This window comes from Grammomys surdaster, unplaced genomic scaffold, assembly GCF_004785775.1.
Source record: "Grammomys surdaster isolate TR1022 unplaced genomic scaffold, NIH_TR_1.0 125430, whole genome shotgun sequence".
In the NCBI taxonomy this organism is placed as follows: domain Eukaryota; kingdom Metazoa; phylum Chordata; class Mammalia; order Rodentia; family Muridae; genus Grammomys; species Grammomys surdaster.
Window position 1 is genome coordinate 169,401 of NW_021620297.1, and position 21,421 is coordinate 190,821.

Below are 21,421 nucleotides of genomic sequence, written 5' to 3' on the forward strand. Positions count from 1 at the left end.
CCAACCCTCCCTTACACCTCCATGGCTCCCGGGTGCCCTGCCATGTGTGCTAGCACACTCTCAAAGATGCCCCTCAGAACCATGTCCCGAGCAGCCTGGGCCTTCTGAGTCCTATCTCAGGGCTCCCTACCCCCAACCTCACTCATCCAACCCACCAGTGCTTGAAAGCGTCTCACACACTCCCCTGAGAGTCCTCACAGCTCCAGAAGACTCCATGCCTGCTGGGTGTTCAGCTCATGTGTGAGCCCCACTTCCACCCTCAGCCCCTACCCTGACCCGGCACCTCAGGGGACCTCCTACATATGCTTGCACTCACACAAGCTTGGCATGCCCCAGGGGTACCTGCACACTCCTGCTCTCATAGCCCACGAGGCTCACACACTCATGGCCTCCTTTTTTTGGGGGGGGGGATTGGAGACAGGGTTTCTCTGTGTAGCCCTGGCTGTCCTGGAACTCACTCTGTAGACCAGACTGGCCTCGAACTCAGAAATCCGCCTGCCTCCGCCTGCCAAGTGCTGGGATTAAAGGCGTGCACCACCACCGCCCGGCTAACCCATGGCCTTCTTAACCCACACCCCTCATACCACTCCTCAGTAGAAGCCAGCTCACGGATCTGCCCCACAGGGTGTTCTGCCCACGTGCCCTCTTGCATCGGCTCCGGCCATCCCCTTTACACTTACTGTGTAAGTACAGGCCCTTGTATGATCACGCCTGTCTTCTCTGCAAGGTCCCACGCATTCCCTGCACAGAGCCTCAGGAGGTGTGGTCACACCGGCCAGCGTCCTCCCAGGGTGCCCTCCATTCACACCTGAATCCTCTCTGGGCCCCCCGGGTTCTCCTCACTCTCCACAAGAACCCTTATGATCTCGAGCTGCGTGCTCACATCCCATCAGGGTCACATGTGCTTTTACCCATCCTTGCACCCAGAATATCTGTGCACAGGCATCTGCAGGGAGCCTCCATTCACCCTGTCCTCCTGGACAGTGCTCGTGCTGTGTTAACGCTCTCCCTCCCCCGACTCAACCCATCACCTACTCCCTAGTGCATACTCTGTCTTCCTGTGAGCTCCCTGGACTCATCACATGAACACCCTCCTGTACTCCTAAGGAGCCCAGCATGTCCATGTGGGCCTCATGGGGACTATATCACCAGTGAACACCATACACTCGTCCCACCCCAGACAGACACTAGTCTAACCACCCAACACCTGTCAACTCACTAAATCCTTATAACCTTCAATTGTGCCCCATTTATGGAGGGGGAAACTGAGGCCCAAAGAAGTAAGTCAAAAATCATCCAGATTTTTCATAGCAGAATCAGCTGCAAAACTTTTGCCCTCAACCATCGTACTCTGTCCTCCCAGAAAGACCAAAAGGAGCCCAGCATCATGGTGGTGCCTGCCTATGATCCGAGCTCATGGGGAGTGAAGGCGGGAAGACCAGGAGTTCAGGGTCACCCTCAGAAACCCACAGCATTTGAGATTAGCCTGGGATATATATAAGCCCCTGGGCATGGACAAGTATGTGCATGTTACCCCAACACTTGAAAGGCTGAGGCAGGAGGATCATGTGTACAAAGGAAACATGTTCTAAGTATGGAGACTGTCTCAAAACAAAAATAAAAATCAAAATAAACAAAGGCTAGATTCTGAAGCTAGCCTTGAAAGCTCATACTCTCCCTTTTATTTGTGATCTGTGTTACCCCAGGTGCCTATCTAGGACTATATAAATTCCTGGTTCATTGCCTATAAATTACATATATGTGTGTGTGTGTATTCACTCCATAACATACACACACACACACTGTCTGCATCTCAGACTAGCCCTAATACACTTTACAGCCCAGAGCAGGCTAGAACTTGGGATCCTCCTCCCTCAGCCTCCCAAGTGCTAGGATGAGAAGCATGCAGGACCATGCTCTGTCATTAGAGCTGCTGTTAATAACTTTTGGGCTGTGTGCAGTGGCATGTACCTGGAGGCTGAGTGGGGAGGATTGTGTAAGGCCACGGTTTCAGAACCAGCCTGGGCAGCATAACAACAGAACAAGACCATGACTCCGTAAATATAAAAGAAACTATGGAGTGTGGTGGTGCACCCCTTTAATCCTAGCATCTGGGAGGCAGAGGTTAGCCAATGTCTGTGAGTTTGAGGACAGCTCAGTCTATAGAGTGAGTTCCAGGCTAGCATACGGTACAACACTGTCTCCAAAATAATGGTAGAAATAAAAATAAAAGTGGTAGTGACCATGATGACTGGCAATTAGGGGTTTTTACTGCTCTTGCAGAGGACCCGAGCTTGCTTTCCTGACTCACGCCGGGTGGCTCACACCGTCTGAGTTGTCTAGATCTAGGGGATCTTATGCCCTCTCCCAGGATCCTAGGCCCCTGTACTCACATGCACTCGCACATACATACACATAATTTTAGTGGTTTTTTTGTTTGTTTGTTTGTTTGGGTTTTTCGAGACAGGGTTTCTCTGTGTAGCCCTGGCTGTCCTGGAACTCACTCTGTAGACCAGGCTGGCCTCGAACTCAGAAATCCACCTGCCTCTGCCTCCCAAGTGCTGGGATTAAAGGTGTGTGCCACCACCGCCCGGCAATTTTATTGTTTTTAAAGATTATTTTATGTGCGAGTGCTTTGCTTGCGTGTAATGAGTTCACCACCTTCGTGTGTGTGTGTGTGTGTGTGTGTGTGTGTGTGTGTGTGTGTCTGGAGGGCATCGAAACCCCTGGAACTGTTGTTACAGATGGTTGTGAACCACTCTGTGGATGCTGGGAACCGAATGGGGTCTTCTGGAAGAGTAGCCAACGTGCTTAATTCTGAGTTACATCTCCAGCCCCACAGATAGTTTACAACAATAATAAAGGAAATTGTAGAGGGTGTTGTTGTGTACCACTGACCCCAGCACTCAGGAGGTGGAGGCAGGGGTATCAAGAGTTCGAGGCCATCCTCTATAGGTAATTGTAAGTAGCCTGGGCTACTTAAGTCCCACTCTCAAAGGGGTATGCTACAATGAACCCCACCATCCGCTCCCCTCTTCTGCAGGTGAAGGAGTCCAAGCGCCAGTTCATCTTCGACGTGGTGAACGAGGGCGGCGAGTCGGAGAAGATGGAGCTGTTCGTGAGCTTCTGCGAGGACACCATCTTCGAGATGCAGATCGCCGCTCAGATCTCCGAGCCCGAGGGCGAGCCGGAGGAGGACGAGGACGAGGGCAGCGAGGAGGCGGAGGAGGGCGCAGCGGGGCCCGACGGGTCGGGCTCTGCGGTGGCGGCGGGCGTGTGGGCGTGGCTGGCGGCGTCGGCGGGCCGGACGCTGCGGGGTCTGAGCTACCGGAGCCTGCGGCGACGCGTGCGGAGGCTGCGGCGGCTGACGGCGCGGGAGGCTGCCACGGCGGTGGCCGCGCTGCTCTGGGCCCTGGTGGCCCGCGCGGGGGGCGCGGGCGCGGGGGCGGCGGCCGGGGCGCTGCGGCTGCTCTGGGGCTCGCTGTTCGGCGGCGGGCTGGTAGACAGCGCCAAGAAGGTGACGGTGACCGAGCTCCTGGCAGGCATGCCGGACCCCACGGGCGACGAGGTGCACGGCCAGCAACCGAGTGGCGCTGGCAGCGATGCGGAGGGCGAGGGTGAGGGAGAGGGCGAAGGCGATGCCGCCGACGGCGCCGGAGACGAAGAGGCAGCAGCGGACCAGGCTGGCACGGGAGGTGCCGACGGGGCGGTGGCCGTGGCCGATGGGAGCCCCTTCCGGCCAGAAGGCGCCGGTGGTCTTGGGGATATGGGTGACACGACGCCAGTGGAGCCCCCCACGCCAGAGGGCTCGCCCATCCTCAAGAGGAAGCTGGGGGTGAGAGAGGCCTGCCAGGTTCCAGGGCATGGAGGGAGAGGGACAGCCTGACAGAAAACCTCAGAGAAAGTCGAACAGAAAGGAGAAGCTCGAAATGTTGAGGAGAGAAACAGATACTGGGAGGCTAGAGAGAACCAAAGACCTAGAGACCAAATTAAAGGAGTCGGGGGAAGGGGCAGGTCTAAGAAGACCCAGAGATAGTCCCAAGGACGCCAGGAACGACCCTCAGAAGCACAGGGCTGCAGGGAGTTCATATGAGAGGAAGGTCCCCAGCATCCTCACACTTTGGTGCTATGACTTGCTGCCTGTGGTTGTCAAGGTGATGAGAAGCCACGAAGGACTAGCACATCCTTTGGGCACAAGCTTATGATTCCTCACTGGGGAGGCTGAGGTAGAAGGATCTGAAGTTCAAGACCAGCCTGGGCTACATAGTGAGAACCCATCATAAACAGACAAAAAAGCTCTTTGAATGCAAACTGATTCTGTGAGGCAGGCGATTTATCTCCCTGAGCCTCAGTTTCCAAGGAAGAGGGGATCCAGGAGAACACCTTGGTTACCCAGGGGGAAGGAAGTCAGGCCGGGGAGTAACGGGCTAGAACGAGGTTGTTGAGCACCAAGACGACTGAGATCTGCGTGTGCCCTACTCCCAGGTGGATGGAGAAGAGGAGGAGCCGCCCCCAGAACCAGAGCCAGAGCCTGAACCCGAGAAAGCTGAGTGAGTATGAGTGGAGGGGGCAGACCCTTGCCTCAACCCTTCTCCTGAACTGAGAGGCTTCTGAGGTCAAGGCCCAATGTTGTAGTGGTCACTCCCTGCCCTCCACTGTCTGCCCCCAGCATTGTCACGTCCATACCTGGGGACCCAGGAGAAACTTCAAAGGCACCAAAGATAGGACACTCCTTTTAGCTCTAGATCTCTGTGTTTGTTGTCTGGAACACCTCCTGCTTGCCCTACATGTGAAGTTTAATGGGGTGTGATAATCTCATCAGAAGAGTGACAAGTTGAAGGCCTCCCTGGACCAGACCATCCTTGAGATGCCATCTCAAAATTAAAAAAAAAATGCATCTCAGAGGTAGAGCGCTTGCCCGGCATGCTCAGGACCCAGCTTTAATCCCTACTGCTGCGAACCAGACACATTTTATGTTGCTTTCTCTTCAATGCTGAGGATAAAACTCCGGACAGATGCCCACGCTAGATGAATGCTCTACCACTGAGCCCTGCCCCCACCCACACTGCTCAGCTCCATTTAATGGAGTTTGTGCGGGGCGGGCAAGGCCCATGGTTATCCCATCATCCTGGGTCCAGAGCACCATCTAGACCTGGTGTGGTGTGGGATAGCCCACAAATGAGTGACTTTGAATGAATGACTGAATGACTGAATGAATGAATGAATGAATTGCCCAAGCCTTTCCTGTGTCCTACAGTACCGAGAATGGAGAGAAGGAAGTCCCTGAGCCACCTCCAGAGCCCCCCAAGAAGGCACCCCCTCCACCCCCTCCAAAGAAGGAGGAAGCTGCAGGAGCAGGCCTGGAAGAATTCTGGGGCGAACTTGAAGTCCAGAGGGTGAAATTCTTGGTGAGGACCCAGCAGGGGGATACTTAATTAAGCTTTCTTTCCCTGTGACACCCACCTCTCCCCAAGCTCATCTCACAGAGGGACTCTCTAAGAGGGGACAGAACTGTCCCTGGCCACGGCTGGGGGGTCTGGACCCATCTCTTCATGAACGTGTCTGGGAGACAGTATCCTGTCCCTGCCCCAGGCCAGTCCTGACTTGCGTTGGGGCCAAGGGAGACATGTTGAACGGAAAACGGTTCTGTGAGGAATTGTGGGAGGAACAGGGATAGAAGATGTGGGGAGGGAAAGACGACACGGTAAAGAAGCCTACACCAACTACCAGTAAAGCAGACAGTGTAGCATGGCCGGGAATGCGGGCTCCAGTCTACCCGGAATCAAGTCCCAGGTATGGGATTGGGCTGTGGCTCGGTGGCAGAAAGCTTGTCTGTCATGAGAGTCTCAGATTCCATCTAGAGAGTCCTTTCTCTCAAATAATCGGTTTGCAAAGCCTTGGCTATGTGACCTTGAGAAAGACAGCACCTCCCTGAGCCTCGGTTTCTTCATTTGTAAAGGGCGGTAGCCCTTACGTGGGGCTGTGCTGAGAGCGAAGCAAGTCCGTGCATCTGAAGTTCTCAGCCGATGTCTCGGTTTTCAGCAAGCACTCCGTGATAGGAGGCTGTGGGCAGCTGTTTGAGGATGAGGTGCTTCCACTGTGGATAAACAGTGAGATGCGGTCAGAGATGAGGCCGCACTGTGAACTCTCTTCTCTCTCCTAGAACTACTTGTCGAGGAACTTCTACACGCTGCGATTCCTGGCCCTCTTCCTGGCGTTTGCCATCAACTTCATCTTATTGTTTTATAAGGTGTCTATCCTGTGGCAACAAGACATGGGGGGGGTGCAGATCCTCATCCCGCTCTGAGGTTGGAAGTTCAACACACCACAGGAAGGGATGACATTCCAGACTCAGCCTTCTTAGGGGAGTTCAGCCTAGACAGCTGGTGCTGATTTGTGGTGCCCAGTGGGGCTAAGTGCAGGTGGCTGGGCCCACGTGGGACAGGCGTGTGAGTGCATTCAAGAGTTAGTGCAGTTTGAGGCCAGCCTGGTCTACAGAGTGAGTTCCAGGACAGCCAGGGCTATACAGAGAAACTCTGTCCTGAAAAAAAAAAAAGGAAAAAAAAAAGAGTTAGTGCAAGACAAAACGGCTTCCCCTGCCAGCTTTGGCACCTGCCAGGCAGTACCCAGGTGTAGAAGTCCCCTCAGAGCACCCAGTGATGCGGTGGTTTCAGAGCAGCTAAGGAGAGGTGTGTGGAGAAGTGGGCAGCCCTGGAACAGAGAGGGAGGGTGAGGAGCCAGATCTCCTGAAGCTAGAGGGATGGTCATGTTCTTGCCAGGGGCCTTAAATAACAACACAGAGGCTGGCTAGAGATGGATGGTGGTGAGCAAATGCTTCACCTCTCTCTGCCTCTGTCTCCTCATCCTCAAAATGGGATCAAAACCACATTCACATCTGAGACTTCTGAAACTTAAAAGAGGGAACCAGGGTCAGGTATGGTAGTACGCCTTGAATCCCAACACTTGGAAGGCAGAGGCACACAGGTCTCTGTAAGTTCTAGCCCAGCCAGGCCTACTACATAGTCAGAGGTTATCTCAAACAGTGAGACAGATTCAGGAGGATCAAGAGGACAAGTCATTCTTGGCTATACAGAGAGTTCGAGGTCAGCCTGGGCCACATGAGACCCAGCCATAAATAAATAAATAAATAAATAAATAAATAAATAAATAAAGAAATAAATGCAACAGTTCCTGGATCTAGAAAGTGCCCTTGAGGCCTGGTGTGGTGGCACATATCCATATGGGAAGCTGTCACAGAAGATCACTAGTTTGAGGCCAGCCTGGGCTACATAGCAAATCTCAGGCAAGCCTATGCTATCAAGATACTATGTTAAAAAGAAATGTTGACGGGAGTGGTGATGAACGCCTTTTAATCCCAGCATTCAAGAAGCAGAGACAGATGGATCTCCCGGAGTTTAAGGCTAGCCTGGTCTACATAGTGAGACCCAGTCTCAAAAGGGAGAAGCAAGGAGGGAGAGGAAACAAAAGAAGGTGTCGTATAAATGCTCCTGCTTGTGAGTTCTGGCAGTAACAGGCCAGGTGCCACCAAGGTCCCCTCTCTGATTTGCCTTTGACCCCATTTCAGGTCTCAGACTCTCCACCAGGGGAGGATGACATAGAAGGCTCTGGAGCTGGGGACATGTCAGGCGCAGGGTCTGGCGATGGCTCTGGCTGGGGCTCCAGGGCCGGTGAGGAGGTAGAGGGCGATGAAGATGACAACATGGTGTACTACTTCCTGGAGGAGAGCACCGGCTACATGGAACCTGCCCTGAAGTGCTTGAGCCTGCTGCACACGCTGGTGGCCTTTCTCTGCATCATTGGCTACAACTGTCTCAAGGTGGGACATGACCTGTGACTGTGACCCTGGGGCTATGACAGATGCTTGCAGAGAGGACCTAGGACAGTGGTTGGGACAGGAGGCTTTAGATTGGGTAAAATTAGTAACCAGTAGGATACTGGCAAAGATGCCAACCACAGGATGCTTTTGCGAATGGAAGCTAATGCAGACCACAGCTGCCAGGCTAAGCCCCGGGTTATCTGTCCCATGCATACATTGCCTGTGAGTTAACACAGCTCTTTGATTAGAGTCCTTCTGCATGTTGTGTCTGCAGCTTGCCCTTCCTTCCATGGCTCCCACCTGCCTCTGTCTTTTATACCTTGCAGCAGAGAACAAGGATGCCCTCAGCTTGCCCTTCCCCTCCTACCCTTGCCTGCACCTCCACCCACCTGCCAGCATCTGCCTGCTCCTCCCCAGCCACCCCTGACCCCCTACCAGCACCTCCATCTTTCTACCCTGAAAACTGAGATAGCTCCTTTGGTGCCATTCACAGGCTACAGACAGGTCCCATGACTTCTGCAAAGACCACGGTCTCCCTCCCTGCGTAACTAATGTCACCCCTCACCCCTGCCTCCCTCCATCCCTAGGTGCCCCTTGTGATCTTCAAGCGGGAGAAGGAGCTGGCCCGGAAGCTGGAGTTCGATGGTCTCTACATTACAGAGCAGCCAGAGGATGATGACGTGAAGGGACAGTGGGACCGCCTGGTGCTCAACACACCGTAAGTGCCCAACCCCACCTCAGGTCATGGTCCCCATCCAGTGAACACATTGAAGTTCCTCTGGGTGGGGGATTAGCATGACAGTGCTATGGGTATGCTACTTCCTGCTCTCCTTGAGGGCCTGATACAGATCCTTAGCAACAATATCAAAGTCTTAGCAAAGGAATCAAAGTCTTAGCAACAGTGTCAAAGTCTTAGCAACAGTATCAAAGTCTGGATGTGGTGCCTGGAATCCCAGATAAGGAGGCAAAGAGAGAAGGATCCATGGGGCTTACTGACTATCACTGTCAGGGTTTCCATTGCTATGGAGAGACACCACGACCAAGGCAACTCTTATAAAGGACAACATGTAATTGAGGCTGGCTTACAGGCTCAGAGATTCAGTCCATTATCATCACGGCAGAAAGTATGGCAGCATCCAGGCAGGTATAGCGCTGGAGGAGCTGAGAGTTCTACATCTTGTTCTGAAGGCAAACAGAAGACTGGCTTCCAGGCAGCTAAGATGAGGGTCTTAAAGCACACCCTCTAAAGTGACACACTTCCTCCAACAAAGCCACACCTACTCCAACAAGGCCAAACCTCCAAATAATGCCACTCCCTGAGCAAAGTGTATTCAGACCAACTAGTCTAGGCAATTGGTAACCTCGAGGTTCAGTCAGAGACTCTGTCTCAAAGAGTAATGTAGAGAGGGCTGGAGGGATGGCTCAGCAGTTAAGGACACTGGCTTCTCTTTCAGAGGACCTCGGTTTGATCCTCAGCACCCACATGGTGGTTCACAACCATCCTGTAACTCCAGCTGCAAAAAATCTGACTCCCTGCGCCCCTTTTCTGGCCTCCAACACATATGCAGGCAAAACAGCCGTGCACTCAAAATAAGAAATAATAATTTAATGTTAAATAGAGTCTAGCCGGGCGGTGGTGGCTCATGCCTTTAATCCCAGCACTTGGGAGGCAGAGGCAGGCGGATTTCTGAGTTCGAGGCCAGCCTGGTCTACAGAGTGAGTTCCAGGACAGCCGGGGCTACACAGAGAAACCCTGTCTTGAAAAACCAAAATAAATAAATAAATAAATAGAGTCTAGAGCCAGGTGTAATTGCTTATACTAGCATCTCAGCACTAGTGAGCCCAAGACAGGGGGATAATTTGAGTGCAGGGATTAAAGTGATCCCTGTCCCATTTCGTCATCCCCTGGCCCAGCCCCTGGCTTCTGATCCTTCCCATATGTCTTAGTCACTGTTCTGTGGCTGTGAAGAGACGCCATCAAGACAATTCTTATGAAAGAAAGCATTTAACTGTGGATCTGCTTACAGTTTATTAGCATGGTGGGGAGCGTGGTGGCATGCAGGCAGGCACGGGGTTAGAGACGTAGCTGAGAGCTGCATCGTGATCTCCAAGAGGAGAGACAGAGAGACAGAGAGACAGAGACAGAGAGACAGAGACAAAGAGACAGACAGAGACAGACACATACATACAGAGAGAGAGACAGAGAGACAGAGGCAGAGAGACAGAGGCAGAGAGACAGACAGAAACAGACAGACACACACACACAGAGACACGGGGGGGGAGAGAAAGAGAGACAGAGAGACAGAGACAGAGAGACAGAGGCAGAGAGACAGACACACACAGAGACACACAGATTGAGAGAGGGGAGAGAAAGAGAGAGAGGAGACAGAGTCAGAGAGACAGAGAGTCAGAGACAAAGAAAGATGGAGCTTTCTTTGGGCTCTGAAAATCTCACCGTGAGGCATCTCCTCCAGTAAGGCCACACCTCTTAATCCTTCCCTGACAGCTCATCCAGGACTGAACATGCAAACATATGAGCCTCTGGGTGGCAGCCTCATTCAAACAAACACAGCACGCTAACCTCCCCACACTTCTCTCTTGACAGGTCTTTCCCCAGCAACTACTGGGACAAGTTTGTCAAGCGGAAGGTGAGAGGACCTCGTGGGGTGGGGAAGGCTCCTAGGCTGAGTCCCCTGGGGCTAGCAGACCATCCCTGGCCTTGCCAACTGCTTGTTTTGTATGAGACCCTGAGCAAGGGGCTGTGTCCCTCTGAAGAGTTTCCCCTGGGGAACATGAGCACAGTGATCATACTTTCTTCTGAGAAGATGCGTGTAAAGGGCCCAGGGTGAGGACTCAGTCTGTAGGCGCGTGAGAGAGGAGATGAGCACTGATGTGGTCAGGGCAGTTAAGAGTTGTCTCTTAGCAGGGCATGGTGGCTCACGCCCTTAATCACAGCACTCAGGAGGCAGAGGATCTCTGAGAGTTCAAGGACAGCCTGGTCTACAGAGTGAATTCCAGGATAGCCAGGGTTACATAAGAGAGACCCTGTCTCTAAATGTCTCTTTGAGGATCTGAAGATGTCACTTAGTTGGTAAGGTGCTTCTCGAACATGCACAAAGCCCTGGGTTCAATCCCCACTGCTGTATAAAATTTAGGATGGTGGTACAAGCCTATACTTGGGAGATGGAGGCAGGAAGATCATAAGTTTAAGGTTGTCCTCATCTATACAGCGAGTTCATGGCTACATTGTGGTATGTGAGACCCTGTCTCCATAAAACCCCAAACCAAACCAGCAATTACACAGATGGATGGATGGACGGATGGATGGACAGATGGACAGATGGCTTTGTAGCCAGACTTTGGCTGCTTTGTGGGTTCATTTTTTCTTCCACCCTTTTCTACCCTTTCATCTCCCTACCAGAAAGGAGGGGAACAAAGGATAGAGAGGAAAGGCGCCAATACCATTAGACTACTTTCTGCTGATTAGACCATCAAGTTCCTTGGAACAAGTTTGATCTTCACTGTCAGGACATCTGGTTTCCTCCTCCTCTTCCTCCTCCTCCTCCTCCTCCTCCTCTCCTTCTTCTTCTCCTTCTCTTCCCCCTCCCCCCTCCTCTCCTCCTCCTCCTCCTCCTCCTCCTCCTTCTTCTTCTTCTTCTTCTTCTTCTCTTCCCCCTCCCCCCTCCTCCGCCTCCTCCGTCTTCTGCTCCTTTCTTCTTTCCTCTTTCTTCTTTGCATATAACTACTTAATAAACAGCAACCAACCAACAACACACCCTTTGGGGCCCTAACATTTATATACCCTCTGAAAAGTCTCCAGGGTTCCAAATGTCACACAATCACAGAAACTATCTGCAGCTCACAAAAATCACACCCCTGCTAGGGCACGAGGCAAATCATAGTCAGCTGCTGTAGACAGTCCGAAGCAGCCCCATATCCCACACCTGGAATTGAAACGAAAACATTCCCATAATGTTCCTGTGTTTTTAAAAGAAATCAAAGCTCCAAAATTGTCACTACATGGCTTAGTAATTAAGAGATCTTTCTGCTCTTCCAGAACCCAGATCCAGGGACTCTGATAGTCTCTTTCTGGATTTGGTGGGCACCCACTCACGGGGCATATAATCACACAGGCAAACACACTCATATAACTAAATAAATAATAAATATTGAAAGAAGTAAACCCAAATGAGAACTTGGCAATAAACCTTTGAAATGTAATAAAAGCTGCAGTAGTGGCTCAGCCGTTAAGAGCGCTGGCTGCTCTTTCAGAGGACCTGGATTTAGTAGTCAGCACCCACATGGTGGCTCACAGCCACCTGTAACTGCAGCTCCAGTGTGTGAGATGCCCTCTTACAGCCTCTATGGGCACTGCACACACAGAGCCACACAGACACAAAACGTTACAATAACTAAATGGCCCAGTGTTGTAGTATTATGCCTTTTTACCCCAGCACTTGGAAGGCAGATGCCAATAGCTCTCAATGAATTTGAGGCTAACTTGGTCTATAGAGTAAATTCCAGGCCAGTCCTAGTTGCATGGTGAGACCCTGTCTGTATCAGTATCGGGATAGAAGTGCAGGAAAATGTGTGTGCTGGCCAGGAAAGGTTGCTGTTCTGTTAGAGGGGTCTGGAGAGGCCCTCAGAGTGACCAGGAGGCCAGTGTGGCTGGGATGGTAAATGAACAGAGAGGGACACCAAGGTGCTGTAGACGACAGGGGTCCCAGTTACACAGCCTTTTTCTGCCTCTCCAAAAAGTAGTTTCCCCATTAATTTGGCTGCTGCATCTGCCAGATGTTAGACCTTCCTCCTCATCTGCAGAAATCAGGACCTTCTTCCCAGAAAAATGCTCCCCTATTTCTCATGAAAACATACACAGGCAATGTCCCCTTCCCCAACTCCAGCCTGCCACTCTCTCCTACAGGTTCTAGACAAACATGGGGACATCTTCGGGCGGGAGCGTATTGCAGAGCTGCTGGGCATGGATCTGGCCTCTCTGGAGATCACAGCCCACAATGAGCGCAAACCTGACCCTCCACCGGGCCTGCTGACATGGTGAGAGGGTCACCTCTGCCAGAGGCGGGTGGGGGGACATGGCTAGTGCCTTGACACCCAGGCATCTGGCTGTCTCCCTTGCTTTTCCCTCAGGATCATGTCCATCGATGTCAAATACCAGATCTGGAAGTTTGGAGTCATCTTCACAGACAACGTGAGGAGGGCTGTGGACGGAGAGGGTTTCAGCAGGAAAGAAATGAGTCGGAATGAGGGAACAGCTCATGCAAAGCCCCTAGAGTAGGAATGTACCCAGGACTCCCTGACCCCAGAACGATTCCTAAGCCCCCTGTCCCCTGACCGTGGAACAAACTTGCCATTGCTGTGCGTCTTCTGTAGCTGACCTGCTCCCTGGTCCCCTCCTGCTCTGGAGCAGATAGATACTCCCCAGGTAGAGACTGCATCTGCCCTTGCTCTGAGACATCCTTCCATGTTTCCTGACTCCGACCCTTCTATACTCAGTCTTTCCTGTATCTGGGCTGGTACATGGTGATGTCCCTCCTGGGGCACTACAATAACTTCTTCTTCGCTGCCCACCTCCTGGACATCGCCATGGGAGTCAAGACGCTGCGCACCATCCTTTCATCCGTCACTCACAATGGAAAGCAGGTGTGGAGAGCAGGGACCTGCGTGGAGCTCTGGGAGCGGCAGAGGGAGAGGGGCGTGATCAAGAGACACTGGGGAAGTAGGCATGAGAGTTGTTTGCGGGAACAAGGAAGTGAGGGCGGAGTCATCTTTGAGGGGCGGGGCCAAAGAGGCATCTTGGAGTGGGCGGGCCTCCCTGGGAGGGGCGGGGCTTCCCAAGATGGGAGAGGCATGGTAATCTGGAAAAGGCTGAGCCAAGGTTAGAGCATTCTTTGGTTTATTCTTGTGCTTCGTGGGGATCTTATTTCAGACGCTCCAGTCTATGTAGCCCTGAGTGTCCTGGGCTCATAACTCACTATTTAGACCAGGCTGCCCTCGAACTCACAGAGATCTGCATGTCTCTGCCTCCCGACTGTTGGGATTAGAGGCATGCACCACCACAACAGGCCTAGGGCGTTCTGGGAGAGGGAGAGCCAAGCAGCTGGAGCATGGAAGAGACTCCAGAATCCAAAGGGTCAGAGAATTGAGGGCCCTGTGTAGAGGGAGCGTAGAGTTGACAAGTGCCCACCTGTCCCCAGCTGGTGATGACCGTAGGGCTCCTGGCCGTGGTGGTCTACTTGTATACGGTGGTGGCCTTCAACTTCTTCCGCAAGTTCTACAACAAGAGCGAAGATGAGGACGAGCCTGACATGAAGTGTGACGACATGATGACGGTGAGCCCCTCCCCCTTGCTCGTCGGCAGGTTACCAAGCGTCTTCGTTACGGTTCCTGTCTCTGTGATGAAACATGACCAAAAGCAGCTCGAGCAGGAAAGGGTTTGCTTCACAGTTCCCTCTAACAACAGCTTATCCCCCAAAGCAGTGAGAGCAGGGGACTCGGGCAGGGCTGGAGCCTCGAGGCAGGAGCTGACGCAGAGGCCATGGAGGGGTGCTGCATACTGGCTTGCTCCTCAACCTGCTCTCTCATAGAACCCAGGACCACCAGCCCAGAGGTGGCCCCACAATGGGCTGAGTCCCTCCCCCATCAATCACTACTTAAGAAAATGCAAAAAAAAAAAAGGAAGAAGAATTTGGGTGTGGTGCTGAACGCATTTAACCCAGCACTGGGGAGGCAGAGGCAAGTGGATCTCTGTGGGTTCCTCACCAGCCAGGTCTACACAGTGAGACCTTGTCTGAAAATAAAACCAAAGTGCCTTCAGATTGTTGGGTACATGGCTGGAGCTGAGAGGTGGAGCTGTAGCCTGTCAGCAGCCATAGCATCACTGTTAGAAAGTTGGGGAGCTTTCTGTACTCCCTGAGTGGGGTGACTTAGAGCAAACAGCTCGCCTACTCCCTCTGGCCTGGCCGCCTGAGACTTCACAGAGCTATCACAGGAAGGTCCAAAGGAAGATGTGGGATGCTGGTGGTGCACGCCTTTAATCTCAGCGCTTGGGATGGCAGAGGAAGGCAGATCTCTGAGTTCGAGGCCAGCCTTATCTGTATGTAGACTGAGTTCCAGGACAGCCAGGGCTACACAGAGAAACCCTGGCTCAGAACTAGCCCCCAACCTCCAACAAAACAAAATAATAATAATAATAATAATATAATAATATAATGATAAAAAACAGAGAAGATCTGGCCCTATCTGAGTCTAACCATACTCGTTGCTTCTGATTTTTGGCTTCCTGGTCCTTTTTCAGTTCCTCTAGGACCACATGTTTCCTTCTGGTCCTCTGCGGTGATCTTTCTCTGCCCGGTACCAGGCCTAACAGCCACACCCCTTCACCTGACATCTTACCTTCCAAATTAAATGCTGCCTCCTATAGGAAGCCCTCTCTGACTAGTGCTTGGGCCCAGGCATGCATAATCCACATAACCGGTCACTGCCTCATCTCCCTGTCTTTGTGCATAGCAGCTCCTTTCTTCAGCCTTGCCAAACTTATTTTAGTTCCTCAAGAAAGCAAAAAACAGCCTCTGCCCCCCCCTTTCCTCTTTCTCCTTTCATGTCTGAGTTACAGATAGTTACAACCACATGGGATCTGGGAATTGAACCTGGGTCCTTTGGTAGAGCAGCCAGTGTTCTTACCAGCTGATCCAACTCTCCAGCCTCCTACCTCTCAAAATAAAATAAAATAAACTTCGGTATATGTGTGATAAGGTTGGAGCCCAGGGCCTTGCTACACACCCAGCCCCCCAGATGTATCCTCTCCTCCCCGATGGTGACATAGCACATTGTTCTGACTACCTGGGACACTATCTCTCTTCTCACCCATTCTGGTAACACCTCCTTCGGGTTCCAGCTTGGAGACTTTTCCCCCTCCTGCATGAAACCATGCCGGTCACTGCTCTGAGGCTAGGCCAAATGTATCCTGGAGTCTGTGAGGGTTCCCGCACTTTCTCCTGCTCCTAGTGATGACAGTGGTCCTCCCCGACCCAGCCTGACCCCTGTCCCTGTCACCTCATGATAACTTTCTAGCCCTTCCAATTCTTAACAAGCCAAGGTTGACCTTGAACTTCTGGTCCTCCTGCCTCTACTTGAGATGCCAGCCATGTGCCACCATCCTGCTTTAGGTGATGCTGGGGACCACATCCGGGGCCTCATGCATGCCAGACCAGCACTCTACCTGATATACCTGGGGTACACTTCCAGCTCTGACCCTCGAATTTCTGCCCAGGGTGACCAACAAAGGCAACTTAGGAAGAGAGGGATTGTTCTGACCCTAATTTGAGAATGTAGTCCATCGTGGTGGCAAGAGCATGAGGTGGCTGGTCCCTCTGAATCCCCAGTCAGGAAGCAGAGCGCGGGGAATGCCTTTTGTAGAAAGAAACTCTTGTGTGCTGTATGAAAACACCATCTGTCAATAAAAAGCCAGTGACCTATTAGCTGAGGCAGGAAATAGGAGGCGGGAGTTCCAGCAAGGAGAGAGGAACCCTGGGTAGCATCAGGTGCAGGCAGGGATTCTCCCAAAACTCTGAGGAGACAGATGTGTGAAACCAAGGAGAGGTTGCCAGCCATATGGTACTCAGGATAGAATAAATGGGTTAAGTAAGTTATGAGCTAGTCAGGGAACAAGCCCAAATTTATGGCCTAGGCATTTATTCATAAATAACTAAGTCTCACAGTCATTATTTTGGAAACTGAGGCACAGGTGGAAAACCCTGCGGTTATTTGCTTTTTCTTTTGTATTTATTCCGGGACCCCAAATCCACACTGGGGCCACATACATGCCTGGTCTTCCTGTCTTAGTAACCTAATCTAGAAACTTCCTCAAGGACATGCCATGAAGTGTGTCTCCTAGTGGAGTCTAGGTCCTATCCAGTTGATGATCTGAACTGTCACCAGCCTGTGCCTTCCTGTGACAGCCGTGACACTCCCACAGCTGTGAGAGGCAGGGCCCAGGGCTTCTTGTCACTGCTTTGTTTCCAGGCCCGCCTGGCAGGTCTGGTCCAGGCTTCTGGCAGGTGCTGTGGCTGCTGACTGAGCTGCCTGTTCCTCCTCCCCAGTGCTATCTGTTCCACATGTACGTGGGCGTCCGGGCTGGTGGAGGCATCGGGGACGAGATCGAGGACCCGGCTGGCGATGAATACGAACTTTACCGAGTTGTCTTTGACATCACCTTTTTTTTCTTCGTTATTGTCATCCTGCTGGCCATCATTCAGGGTCAGTGCTGGCTACATGTGTGGGTGGGAGGGGTACGTCATGCCTAGAGGCTGGCTAGCTCCCTGGCTTAGCCTCCCTAACTGTGAGACCTCAGGCAGGTGGTCTCTCTCAGTTTTGGTTTCCCCATCTGAAAAATGGAGGTGTTGAAACAAGGCACAATAGCTGGGTGGTGGTGGCGCACACCTTTAATCCCAGCACTCAGGAGGCAGGGCAGGTGGTTCTCTGAGTTCGAGGCCAGCCTGGTCTACAGAGTGAGTTCCAGGACAGCCAGGGCTGCCCAGAGAAACCCTGTCTCAAAAAAAACAAACAACACTGGGCAGTGGTGGCACACGCCTTTAATCCTAGCACTTGGGGGACAGAGGCAGGCAGATTTCTGAGTTCGAGGCCAGCCTGGTCTACAGAGTGAGTTCCAGGCTACACAGAGAAACCCTGTCTCGAAAAACCAAAAAAAAAAAAAAAAAACAATCAAACAACAACAACCAAAAAACACCCAGGCACAGTGACACATGCACTTGGGAAGCTGAGGCCAGAGACCTACCGTAAGCTGGAGGCCAACCTGCTGTCTGTTCCAGCCAAAGCTACATAGGGAAAAAATAATTAGGAGTGGTACTGGTACTAAGCTCAGAGATTGCTGGGAAGGTTAAGCCAGACATCGCTTTGAAGTGTCTGTCCGTGCTAAGTACTCAATGAACACCTGCTTCTGTTCTGCTTGGGAAGTGTGCTAAGAGTAAGAAACGCGTGGAAGAAAAGCAAGGCCCAGGGGTACTCGGCGTACCGGGGTCTTGACCTGTGTCCTGCCACCCCAGGTCTGATTATCGATGCTTTCGGGGAACTCCGAGACCAACAAGAGCAAGTGAAGGAAGACATGGAGGTGCGTCGAAAAAGTGAATCTAAGGAATTATGGGATGCATAGGGAAAAGCTAACTGGGGATAGTGTTGGCAGTAACCTTGGAGCTTGCCAGGAAGATTAAGCCGTGCCTTCCTTTGAAGTACTCAATAAACACCTGCTTCTACTCTGCTTGGGAGGTGTGGTGAGGTTAGCAACCGCATGGGAGCGAGGCAAGGCCCAGAGGTGCTGGCGGTCACCAAGCCTGCCTTGACTCTGACGTCTTTCACTGCCCGCAGACCAAGTGCTTCATCTGTGGAATAGGCAGTGACTACTTCGACACGACCCCACATGGGTTTGAGACCCACACTCTGGAAGAGCACAACCTAGCCAATTACATGTGAGTATGGGTAGTGATGGGCAAGAGGGTGGGGATGAGCCAGTGGATGCCCAGGCGGGAACCACTGAGTCTGGGCTGCCGACAGAGAGGGATGTGGGTATCTGTGTGGATAGGTTTCAGACAATCAGAAAGTAAGCATCACTGTGGCTCCGTGATAAAGTGAAACCACCCCAGTCAGAAGCTGGGGGCGTGGTTCATTTTGGTAGAGCCCCTGCCTAGAATCCCCCAGTGAGGGGCTGGGGGCGTGGCTCAGTGGTAGAATTTCTGCCTAACATGCACTGGGCTCTGGGTTTCATCTTCAGCGCCACCGGGAAATAAAACTAAATCTCAATGCAAGTAAGGTTCTTACGTTCCTCCTGTGGTCCTCTGTCCCTCAGGTTTTTCCTGATGTATTTGATAAACAAGGATGAGACGGAGCACACCGGTCAGGTAAGAGGTGCTAGTGAGGGACGGACGAGTAGGGGACACGGCTCAAGCCATTCCAGCAGGCTGTTCTCTAGTCACACCCTAGCATACTCAATAAACTCGTTGTAAGAGAGGACAGGCAGCAGGCAGCAGAGAGTCCGTATCAAGCATATGAACATGAATATGAACTCTTATCCCCTCAACCCTAGGAGTCCTATGTCTGGAAGATGTACCAAGAAAGGTGCTGGGATTTCTTCCCTGCTGGAGACTGTTTCCGCAAGCAGTACGAGGACCAGCTTAGCTGAGGTCTGCAGCTGGCCCTCCCTGACCTCAAGTGCCTTCTCCCACTGCAAGCTCCTCCCCAGGTCGCTGGGGACAGGTGATCCTGAACTAGACCAATAAAGCCTGTGCTACACCCCCTGCCCCATTGTGTTGGGTCATTTAAATCTGGTGGGGGGGGGGCAGCTAGGCATCCAAAAATCTCTTCCCTAAGAATTTCAAGACGACAAGACTAAAGTCAAGTTTATTGGAGATAAGGACGTGTTGTGACCACTAGCGCGTCCATTAGAGGAGTCTGCAGGTGTCTGTTTCTCATGCCCTCTCAACGGCTCATTCCTGGATGTAGAGGTTGCTGGGGGCGGTGGGGTCCTCCGTGGGCCGTGTCTCCACCACTACAGGCCTGAAGAAGACAGAGGTCAAGTCATTCAGTCAGCCAGTCAGTCAGCCTCAAAGTAGTTAACAGAAACTGCACTATTCCAATGCCGGGCTGTGACAGTGACTACGTCAGGCGTGGTGACATAAGCCTACAATCCCAATAACTGGGAGACTGAAGCAGGCAAGTCTGGAGTTCAAGGTCATCCTCAGCTACATAGGGAGGCTAAGGTTAGCCTGAGCTACCAAACCCTGTTTCAAAAAAAAAAAAAAAAAAAACCCAGGGGGGGGGGGTTGGCAAGGTGACTCTGCAGCAAAGGTGCTTTGTCACCAAACATAATGACCTAAGTTCAAGAAAGAATCGTCTCCTAAAAATGTCCTCTGATCTCCAGGTACCTTCTGTGCCACCTGCCCCCCACCCCCAATGTAGTAAAAGAGGAGAGAACTGGGGGCCAACCAGGACTGCATACGCTATCTCATAGCAACAGCAGTGAAAGGAGCCGTAGGGAATTCACACTCCCAACCCCAACGGTAACCAAAGGAGTGCACAGAAGCACGGGGTGCAGAGGCTCCTACTGAGGGCAGCCAAGGCTCCCAGGAATCCTGGCGGAGCCGGAGCCTCAAGAGGGAACCTAGTAAAAGAACATGGAAGGGTTTTCTAGGCCACGGAAACCTTCACTCCGCACCTGCAGCCTCTCGTATTCCCATGCACCCCTCTATCACCATACCTGGGGGAGCAGAGCAGACGGAAGGTGAGGGTGGGGTCTCTCAGCTCCTGCAGCGGCTGTGGAGAAAGCGTGTCTGTGTCTGGGCTGAGAAGTAGGACCGCCCCTCCCCCTACAAACATGGCTTCCTCAGGGTAAGTCTAACCCCAGACCCACCTATGAAGCTGTGTGACTCTGAGCATGTGACTTAACCGCTCTGTGACCAAGACTACTAAACCTGCAAAATCGTAGCGCCCTATCCGATAGGCAACTGTGGAAGAGTAAGTCGGGAGCCAGGGAAGCCCGCACAGTACTCTACCAGATGAGCCTGTTTCCACTAAGGGACGATGTGTGCCCGGAAGCTTCCCTACAGGACTCCCTGTCCTGACCCAGGGCTTCCCCAAGCCCATTTGAAGGATGCAAAGGTTGAGGATGAGGGTAAGGGAGGGATGTGAACTGAAGGAGCCTACCTGTTTCGAGTCTGGAGCCCACACCTGAACTCCATGCTTCCAGAAGGCTTGGAGTCGATCTTCAACCATAGCTAGAGAAGAAGCAGTTGCCTGTGACCCTGAGGTCACAGGGCTGTCCCAACCTTGACCCTGGACCTTCCCACCCAACACATACCCACAGCCTCGACCGCTTCTGTCATGGGGATCTCGGGGGTGCGAATCCCGGGAGCTGGTGCTCCCTCTGGGGTCACTAGCTTCAGAGAGCCTGGAAGGAAGAGCAAGGTTTTGAACACGAAGTCCCGGGTCGAGGACCGGGAAGGGAAGGGAGGAAGGTTCTTACCATCCATCAACACCACCACCATGTCTTCCTTTACTTGGGTCACCTGCACTGGTCCCTTGTGCTCTGTGCGAGAGGCAGGGGCTTAAGAACGAACTGCCTGGCTCTGTTCAGCTAGCACCCCTCAGGTCCCCTGCCTGTCACATTGCGCTCCACCCTGTTATGACCAGTCAAGTAGGACCACACACCCTGTCCCATCTCTTTCTCAGTATAGCGGGCTTAGCCCTGTCCAGTCACACTGCCCTTCCTCTACCCTGGTTCCCTAATCTGTAACCTGTAGTCTTGCAGCCCCTTCTCACCAGTCTTGTCCTTTCCTGAAACCATGGCCCTGTTCTGAAGCCCCGCCCTCTTCCCGCAGCCCTGCCCCTTCCCTGCAGCCTGAACCCCCTCCCTGCAGCAGCCTGAACCCCCTCCCTGCAGCCCCGCTTTGGCTTGCAACTTTTCCCCATAGACCTCTTTCCTGCAGGACTTCCCCTTCAGTCTGCCTCTTCCCTGCAGCCCCTCCCTCCCTGCAGCCCCTCCCTCCCTGCAGCCCC

The 21,421-nt window shown here is 52.6% G+C and overlaps 2 protein-coding genes across 4 annotated transcripts in view; one reads left to right on the plus strand and one right to left on the minus strand.

Annotated features, from left to right (window-relative positions):
- Positions 1-19,167, plus strand: part of Ryr1 (ryanodine receptor 1) — a 129,374-nt gene extending 110,207 nt beyond the window's left edge. For both annotated transcript variants that reach the window (XM_028786244.1, XM_028786245.1), the window contains 16 exons: positions 3,044-3,835; positions 4,486-4,550; positions 5,258-5,408; positions 6,164-6,250; positions 7,586-7,837; positions 8,425-8,555; positions 10,443-10,485; positions 12,762-12,892; positions 12,986-13,046; positions 13,352-13,498; positions 14,053-14,187; positions 16,957-17,113; positions 17,920-17,984; positions 18,239-18,339; positions 18,717-18,768; positions 18,954-19,167. In XM_028786244.1, the coding sequence (XP_028642077.1) occupies positions 3,044-3,835; positions 4,486-4,550; positions 5,258-5,408; positions 6,164-6,250; positions 7,586-7,837; positions 8,425-8,555; positions 10,443-10,485; positions 12,762-12,892; positions 12,986-13,046; positions 13,352-13,498; positions 14,053-14,187; positions 16,957-17,113; positions 17,920-17,984; positions 18,239-18,339; positions 18,717-18,768; positions 18,954-19,049 (2,466 nt within the window). In that variant the 3' untranslated portion in view covers positions 19,050-19,167. The remainder of the gene's footprint in view (positions 1-3,043; positions 3,836-4,485; positions 4,551-5,257; positions 5,409-6,163; positions 6,251-7,585; positions 7,838-8,424; positions 8,556-10,442; positions 10,486-12,761; positions 12,893-12,985; positions 13,047-13,351; positions 13,499-14,052; positions 14,188-16,956; positions 17,114-17,919; positions 17,985-18,238; positions 18,340-18,716; positions 18,769-18,953) is intronic.
- Positions 19,168-19,239: 72 nt separating this feature from the next.
- Map4k1 (mitogen-activated protein kinase kinase kinase kinase 1) overlaps positions 19,240-21,421 on the minus strand; it is a 20,521-nt gene continuing 18,339 nt past the window's right edge. For both annotated transcript variants that reach the window (XM_028786247.1, XM_028786246.1), the window contains 5 exons: positions 20,889-20,951; positions 20,724-20,813; positions 20,570-20,640; positions 20,124-20,179; positions 19,240-19,423 (listed from right to left, as the gene is read on the minus strand). In XM_028786247.1, coding sequence (XP_028642080.1) covers positions 19,354-19,423; positions 20,124-20,179; positions 20,570-20,640; positions 20,724-20,813; positions 20,889-20,951 — 350 coding nt within the window. In that variant the 3' untranslated portion in view covers positions 19,240-19,353. The remainder of the gene's footprint in view (positions 19,424-20,123; positions 20,180-20,569; positions 20,641-20,723; positions 20,814-20,888; positions 20,952-21,421) is intronic.